This window comes from Anarrhichthys ocellatus, unplaced genomic scaffold, assembly GCF_004355925.1.
Source record: "Anarrhichthys ocellatus isolate YVR2014 unplaced genomic scaffold, GSC_Weel_1.0 scaffold24, whole genome shotgun sequence".
Lineage (NCBI taxonomy): Eukaryota > Metazoa > Chordata > Actinopteri > Perciformes > Anarhichadidae > Anarrhichthys > Anarrhichthys ocellatus.
The window spans coordinates 11,937,508-11,946,352 of NW_022280054.1; the positions used below are offsets into that span (position 1 = coordinate 11,937,508).

The following is an 8,845-nucleotide window of genomic DNA, read 5'->3' on the forward strand; positions in this document are numbered from 1 at the left end:
CTCTCCCCCTCTCTCTCCCTCTCTCTCTCCCTCTCTCTCTCCCTCTCCATATTGGACCAGCGCCACAACCTCTGTTGTAAAAGTAACACACACACACACACAGTCTGCTCGAGTGGCACTGAATCAAATATTGATCAGTGGCCCAGGTCTCCTTGGTTACTTGATATATTAAAGTGAAATTTCACCCTCTCTCTCTCTCTCTCTCTCTCTCAGACACACACACACCGGCAATCACGCATGCAACAGTTTAACAGTGTGTGTGTGCGTGTGTGTGTGTGAGAGAGTCAGTTGTGTTGCTTCCTGGACTTGGCTACATGTGAAAGACGTCTGAACACCCCACACAGTGCGTCAGTGTGGTGTCCAACATACACGGAAACACACACGGCTCACGTATATATATTCAAAGAGCAGGAGTGAGTGTGTGTGTGTGTGTGTGTGTGTGTGTGTGTGTGTGTGTGTGAGAATGCGGGGATGTCGGTTGCGCTGCACTTGTTGATCTGGTAAATGCGGTCCACGCTGACGTTAAGTGTGTCATAATGTAGAATCCAATCACTCAGACTCCGGCACATTTCTCCTCGATCAAAGCTGTAATTTAGAAAACTTGAAATGTTTCAAGCCACAGGTGGGAAACATAAAAGAAGCAGCAGAGAGACATCTCCTTAGAACCTCAGTGGGTGGCGCATAAGTGGATTTATCACTTCAAGTTTTGAAACTGTAGGCAATGTTGCCATGGAGTTACTTCATGAATGTGTCCCAAAGAAGTGACACCTGAAGCATCTATTTGGACGTTTTGTTCCTCTTTGGGCAGACGACAGGAAACGATGCAACAAAAAGGTCCAAAGGGGGGGGGGGGGGGGGGTGGAGCTGCACCACATGCATGTCACCAAATTGGCAACACGGTTGGTGTCATTGGTTAACGAGCATGCGTGTGTGTGTGTGTACATACATGTGCGTGTGTGTGTGTGTGTCCCGTGACAGATGTCTCCACCTGGACCTGCCATCGGTTGCTTCTCTGCTCTGACATTTTGAATCCAGCTTCTCCTACACGAGCCTTGGACGGGTGAGCGGTAGAACACAGACGAAGGAGGAAGATGGGAGGAGAAAAGACAATGAAGCAGGGGAGGAAAGAGGAAAGATGAGGAGGGGAAAATAGAGGAGAGGAGACAAGGAAAGCTAAAGGAAATGAAAGATAAAGAAGACGAGAGCATGTGAGCAACTGTTGGTCGCTAGGCGCCCGCCGGTCACCATGGCAACATGTGGTGCCATGCTGAGCTCCTGCTGACATCACACCTGTTGAAGCGAAACGCTCTCTGTGTGTGCGTGTGCGTGTGTGTGTGTGTGTGTCCTGGAACCAATTAAATGACATAGCGGTGTAGTTGAACTGAGTGAGGGAAACAGAAGAGACAGATGTGTGTATCTCATCACCTCATGGACACAACTGCTTACAGTGTGTGTGTGTGTGTGTGTGTGTGTGTGTGTGTGTGTGTGTGTGTGTGTGTGTGTGTGTGTATGTCCATGTGGGAGCCTGTGACATCAGCAGACTGAATGACAGCAGCTTGAAGCCTTGACTGTTTCTACACACATACACGGTTACAAAAGCTAGAGGTGACCCCCCCCCCCCATCACACACACACACACACACACACACACACACACACACACACACACACTTCTCCTCGCAGCAACAGAGACAAAGAAAGCGAGAGAGAGGAGATGGAGAGATAAAAATAGATATGTCATTATCTAAATGTTTCTCCTTTGTTACACAACGAGGACATGATCTTTTACTTTTAGTCTTTTTAGACAAATTAACAGAAAACAATAAATCTTAAATCAAACTGAGAGAAAAGGCAAAAGAAAGAAACGGGAAGAAGAAAAAGAGGAGAGGAAAAGAGCAAATGTGGGTTGATGTAAATTTGCTTTGGCAAATCCCATCAGATCACTAAGTCACATCTGTGGAGGAATAAAGCTCGACTGGGATTTGAATTGGTGCATCACTTTGAGTTACCTTCCACCGCTGCACTGTGTGTGTGTATGTGTTCAAGTTCCTCTTGTCAGCTGAATTTTTTATGTCCATTCTCATGGCTGAGCTCCTTTAACAGAATTCGTTGCACTGCGCGCACACACACACACTTGTGTAATCTTTGCCTTTTTAACTCCGTCTGGTGCGCGGACTCAATTGGAAACGGTCATCCTCAAATCACACGCAGTGTCTTTTTTTCGCCATCAACCTTTAACGCACAATAACATCCGCGGCAAATTCAATCACCTCGCCTGCCATTATCAAATAGAATGAAATTAGTTTGGTGGCTACACAAGAAGATGATATTAGAGTTAAGCTCACGCTGCCGAAAATTTAGATTGAATGTGAAATGGCAAAAAAGAAAAAATGGATTATGAAGAATACATTTGTGTCAAATTGATGCACCGTGAACAGGCAGGCTGACGGAGGCTGAGAAGATTCTCCCTGACGGCCTCGAGATTACACACCTGAGCACAAGCACACACACACACACACACACACACACACACGAAGAGAGGACCGCGAGGATCACACTCCCTCATTGAGGTCCTCTTTCCTTCTGAATGTGCTGCTGTGAAGCTCAACGCTGCTCCCTGCTGGCCAGATGACGCAACAACAGGACAGTGCTGGGTGGCTGATCAGCCAACCGTCAGTGAAAACACCGCATGTTCATTCTCGTGCCACTTGTTCTCCAGTTCACGGCTCTCAAACGGAGGCATGGTGGGCGTGAACAGACATTTTCTCTTATGAGGACAGAATGTTTTGCTCCCTGCATCTGCAGCCTATCAAACCCTGATGTATAAACGGGATTCACTAAAGTGTTTCCTCTGTGAACCAGATTCAAAATGGATAATTATGTGGTACAACTTTTACACTAACGGGACACCGAGTGGACAGAACAAACTATTTAATGTACGAAAGACCGGCAGTGGTGGAATGGGACTATAGTACATTTATTTAAGTCATTTACTTCAGTACTTTGAACTCTACTTGAGTATATCAATGTTATGCTACTTTATGCTATTTATTTGACAGTTGTTACTTTGCAGATCAAGGTTTTACATACAAAACTATTTATATGTCCAACACAACAATATTTAATCTGTGGCCCGTCTCTCACAAAACTACTACCGACTAATACCACTGGTACTTTTAATTTAGTTAAAGCTCTGACTGCTTCTTCCAGTGACAGTTGATCCGACCCAGCAGGTCCCAGCAATCCACCCATCTGACGTTTCTGCGATCAAAGTGTCCCCTGAAGAGTGGACATATTCACCACTGAAAACAGTTGGCAACTCTTCTTAAATTTTGGATATTTTTAGCAGCAGTACGGAGAGCTCTACAAATAGCAATGTCAACTGGTCACTCGCACCGTTCGTCTGTTCTGGTGAAAGAGGCAACATTGTAGATGCCAACGCAAATAAAATGCTCTTTCAACACGGCTAGTCACAGCAGGGAGTCCCGTATGAACAGAAATGCACCTCACATGACTTTTAAAGAACATGGAGTGGAGCATTCTGTCTTCTCTGGTATTTGTATCCTTCAGATTGCTTGTTGAGATTATATGATCTATCTTTTATTGGCTAATTAATCACCTCCATACAATTTATCAGATCACAAACCTGGAGAACATGAACAAGTCAGTTGAACAATCACTTTAAATCAGTTACAGTAGGATTAACATAATCTTAGACAGATTTGGGGACTTTGTACTTGGTGTGATTACTCTATGTGCTCTGTTTACATGTGTTTTACCAACACACCTATCATGAGATCTAATTAGTCAAAGTGTTCCCAATTGGAGGAATGATTGCTTGTTGGAGGTTAACCTTTAACTCTGAAGCATAGACTGTGTATAACAAGTGGGCGTAGTCATCGTGATGTCACCCTTTGGTCTGTGGACTGATGTTATGAAGCCTAAAAGTTCAGCATTTTGGCGGTCGCCATCTTGGATTATGGCCTTCCCCTTTTTGCACCATTTTAAGACAACAGAGGAGTGATGTAGACGTCTCTGGTAGAGACCTGTCAATCACCGTGTAGCCCCGCCCCTAAAGCATCCCCTGCTTTATGGTCTGTTTGACTCTAAATGGACCATAATGTACTAAATGAACATCATGCTGTATTGAAGAAGACTTGAAACTAGAGATTGAGACCATAAACTCATGTTTACAATGTTTACTGAGGTAATAAATCAAGAGAGAAGTAGAGTCATTTTCTCATAGACTTCTATACAACCAGAGGAGTCGCCCCCTGGTGGACATTAGAGAGAATGCAGGTTTAAGGAACTTTCGCTTTTCAGAACTGGAGGTTGCCGCCTGTTCTTAACCAAACTCAGAATATATTTCACTTAAAACAAATAAACTATTTTCTAATTAACACTATAATTAATATATTATGAGACCAGGAGAAACTTTCTGAATTCAGTCCAAACGGTGCAGCAGCTGACACAGTAACTGCAGGTAGAGAACTGAAGGTAAAGCAATTTATTGGAATTACCTTCAGGATTACTAGAACACCATAAATGTCTGTGTTTAAATGGTGATTCAGGACTAAGGAGATTCTGACTCAAATGTACAGTTCCTTACCAAAAAAAAAAAAAAAAAAAAGTCCACTCAGCTTTTCCACAGAGGGAAAGGTCAAAGGTGCCCCGGCTGATGAAGCACGACTGGGCTCTGCCTCGTAGGGGAATGATAGATGAGCAGTATATCGCTGTAGGGGCAGAACCGATCCAGCTTTAAGAGTCACCAGTTAAAAGCTAAAAAATTAAATGAATACATTCTTAAAGGTGTTTTTTTTTTTTGGGGGGGGCTCCAGCACTGCAGTGTTCAAGCTGCAGACACGTCAGAGACCTCGGAGGTAGATGAGGGAACAGAAGGTTATAGCCAGTAAAGTCCTACTTTACAAAGAACACAGTACGAACAAGTGAAGTGGCAGAACTACATTCATCCATCGGACTGAAGAAGTCCTGCCCTTGATTCTTGTCTTTCAAAATAAGACAAAGCACGATTAAAAACTTTACTCTCACTGAGCTAATACTGCCACTCTTGCTTAAAGTTTATTTTTTCTGATGTCCTTTCATCCAACGTTCTTAAAAACTTCAAACATACAGAATTACAGTTTTTGCTACTGTGTGTGACAAGTTTTGATGTGGAAAGAGCTTTTCAATGCACCTACATGACTGTTATCTCATATATATACATGTACATATATTTTTTTGAACAGGCTCTACAGTACAGTGAACTGCCAGCAGCATCTTGCGACTGAAACACTTTCCGTCTGTGACACATTTCGGGCCACAATAATGGAGACGCTACCTGTTGTTCAAGCTGTCATTCAATTTCCCCGTGCACAACGCCTGGAGCTGCTGGGACTGTTGGAGGAGTCGTAACGGCAAACAATCAACGCGCACACACACACACACACACACACACACACACACACACACACACACACACACACACACACACACACACACACACACACACACACACACACACACACACCTGAAAGCATGACAGCTCCTTCAGGGCCAGAGAGTGCCGATGACATAGGCTGGAGAGATTCTGCTGCCGGCTGCACAATTCAGCATCATTAAACACCAAAGCAAAGTGTGTGTGTGTGTGTGTGTGTGCAAGAGTATAAAATAACAAAACAGTATCTGTGTGAGCGAATAATAAAGAGGGATTGTGCGGATCTAAGCAGGCGAATACTGTGCGATCGAGAGTGGGTGTGTATAAGTGAGAAAGGAGCAGCAGCTGCAGTCATAACCCTCAGCAGCAATGAAGAAGAGTGTGTGTGTGTGTCGCTTTGTATTTACATATATTTTCAGCCAGTCGCCTCTTGTTTTACGCCTTTACTCCACTCCGTGTGTGTGTTTGAATGAAAGTGTGTGTGTGTGTGTGTGTGTGTGTGTGTGTGTGTGTGTGGCCGCAGTGCAATCCAGATCAAATCTCCTCTGCTTGAAACCTGCTGAGGGACAAATCTATTCAATTCTTCACGGTTTTTGGTGTCCTGATGCTCACAAAGAGGGAGGATGAGGAAGAGGAGGATGGGAAGCTGACTCATCAGCTGCCAGTGAAACAACAGCAGAGCTCATCACTGAGATGAGAGTAGAGGACACACACACACACACACACACACACACACACACACACACAGCATTTAGGACTAACTAGTGTCCATCAGAGCTGGGTGCAATACGCACTTCTCGCCAACAGAGGGCGCTCCGTTTACACAGAACGGGCAGCTGCATAGGGAGAAATGTGACAAACGTGCTCAACGGCACTTCAGCAGTGACTTGAATCTGTTGCAGGGGGAAAGGCCAGGTGAGCAAAACTGTACCCACGGGGTCAAAGGGCAAATATGACAGTTTTCCAAACACTTAGAGATGTTCTCAACACCAATTTGCAGCCCTTTGGTAGGCAGATGTTGCATTTCAGACGCCACAAATAGATATTATTTCACTGCTTGTACCTTCATAAATGTTGCTAAGTTAAGACTTTTATGAAAAATTAATCCGATCCGTCTCGGGGTAAATGTGCTAAAGTCACGTATGTCCTTGTGATGACAAATCTTTGCAGCGGTCCAGATTGCGGGGGTTCTATTCTTGTTCTTTAGCTTCACTCTTGTTTGATGCTGATGTTCTTTGTGTACTCCACATATTCAGCATCACACTCCTAGAACACTGTCACACCACTGATGGACGGTTTAAAAATATATAGATCTATATGAAAATTGATTTAGCAGAATCAGAGATATTCTCTTTTTGTATTCCATGCATCCTGGTGCCTACGTTACCCACAATGCAACTCACATCTCTAGCAGAAATGAGGGGAAGGCGAACTGGTGAGGTCACTTCTTTCTATCTCCACACCTCCAAATGTTTTCTTTTTTCCATTATTTTGACTCGTCGTCTTATGACTCACGTGACATCACATGAGGCCATTAAAGGCCTTCACACAGGTTCTCAACACCCGGGAAACAGAGTTCCACGTGTAAACTCTCTGCACTTCCCCTTTCAAAGAAAACAACAAGGTGCTCACCGTTTACATTTGCTCTCTTCTCTCACAATAATTATAGAGTTAAAAACAGGGAAAAGAGAAAAGTGTGACAGTAGACTTTTAGTCCCAACCGGGGGACGGACGGACGGACGGACCCACCCCCACACACACACGCACTCTACTTGTGTTTTATAGTTTTTATCCTGCTGTGTGTCCTCTACACAATCTAATCTCATTATCGTCTGCCTCACACACACACACGCAATTATTATCATCACCACCAACAGTGCAGAGAGAAAGGTGGGGGGGGGGGGAGTTCACATGGATCCACCCGTGCACCTAAACGCTGGCATTCATTCACAGAGTGTTTGTTGTGACAATTGTTCAGCGATGCAGCATTTCTTCTTCTTCTCCGTCTGACTGCCCGACACGATCAACGCTCCCGAAGACAGAGCGCTGTTTGAGACCAGCCTCCGGAATTACATTTCAATTCATGTTTCTGGGCAGCGATGCTTCAGGTGGTTCAGGCTGCTATATGGAGGGTATACCGTTACTATGTATTTTATATGGTGTACCATCTAATCCTTTAAAGCTACCACTGTAGCTATGGTGCGAGTCATTTGGTCCCATCAGAGGGGCTCCAGGGAAATCGTCCCGAGCATCTGTCCAATCAGTGGACCGGTGCAGTACACGTGATGTTCAGTGACATTAGAACCTGCGTACAAAAGCTTCAGTGAAACCGTGTTCCTCGACCTTTTAAGCACCGCGGACCACCTCATTACGTCTGGTTGGATGTAAAGAAACTTTTAAGAAACCATTTGATGATACTGGAGATAATGTGATGACGCTCTGTTCTAAACTGAAAGGCAGAAAAAGCTTGTTCATGCAACGTTTCCTTTGAAACTGAGGCCAGCTCCAGCCGCTCCACCCGCTCCACAGGTGTTGTTGCCACATACAGAGAGGTGTGGTGAGAGTCTAGTGCTGAGGTACTGAGTTCAGAGTGTGTGTGAGGGGCTGTTACACAGCAATGTGTCTACGCATACGCATAACGTTTCTGATCAGAAGGTGAAAATATGACCCAAAATTCTTCATTTATTAAAACACAAACTGTCTGGAAAAAGTTTAATCCTGCAGATTCGAGGCATTTCAATTTATGGTTCATAACCAACCGCGAAGGGTTCACGTGGCTTTATTTGAGCATAATCATGAATAATAAAGAGATTTAATTAAAGCACTAAAATAATCTCAGCCGCACCAGATGAGCAATATTTGGTTATTTCTTTAATAAATGATGAGACTGCCTTCTGTTCATAAGACGAAGGGTTAATGAGTCTTCTGATCATCTTCTGATGACATCCAGGTCTGTAACAACGCCTTAGTTGAGGCAATCGGACCCGGATTCATTCAGTCAAAGTACGGGAACATTAGGGAAGTTAACATGACGACATCGTGCGTGATCAGGGGGATTTCCCCGACAGTTCCCCGATTCAAAGGGAATCTCTTAGAACGTTTGTCCGCTGAGTGTTGGTGGTGAAACTTACTGCGACACTTGGCACAGCGCCCCTTGTCGTACTCCAGCAGGTCCAGGGCCCGGCTCCGCTCGCTGACCGATCGCCGCTGCCCGCTCTCCCTCAGCCGAGCCGCCTCCTCTTTGGCGTACACCCCGAGCTCCTGGGTGTAGCGCCCATACATCTGGAGAGCAGAAACAGTGAGCGTCGTTAGCACGAGTACTCGATGAACACACACACACACACACACACACACACACACACACACACACACACACACACACACACACACACACACACACACACACACACAC

General features: G+C 44.8%; 1 protein-coding gene across 10 annotated transcripts in view; it reads right to left on the bottom strand.

Annotated features, from left to right (window-relative positions):
- The window catches only part of LOC116390797 (chloride channel protein 2), a 140,320-nt gene that overhangs the window by 78,321 nt on the left and 53,154 nt on the right, over positions 1–8,845 (bottom strand). For all 10 annotated transcript variants that reach the window (XM_031860857.1, XM_031860859.1, XM_031860856.1 and 7 more), the window contains exon 2: positions 8,565–8,715. In XM_031860857.1, coding sequence (XP_031716717.1) covers positions 8,565–8,715 — 151 coding nt within the window. The remainder of the gene's footprint in view (positions 1–8,564; positions 8,716–8,845) is intronic.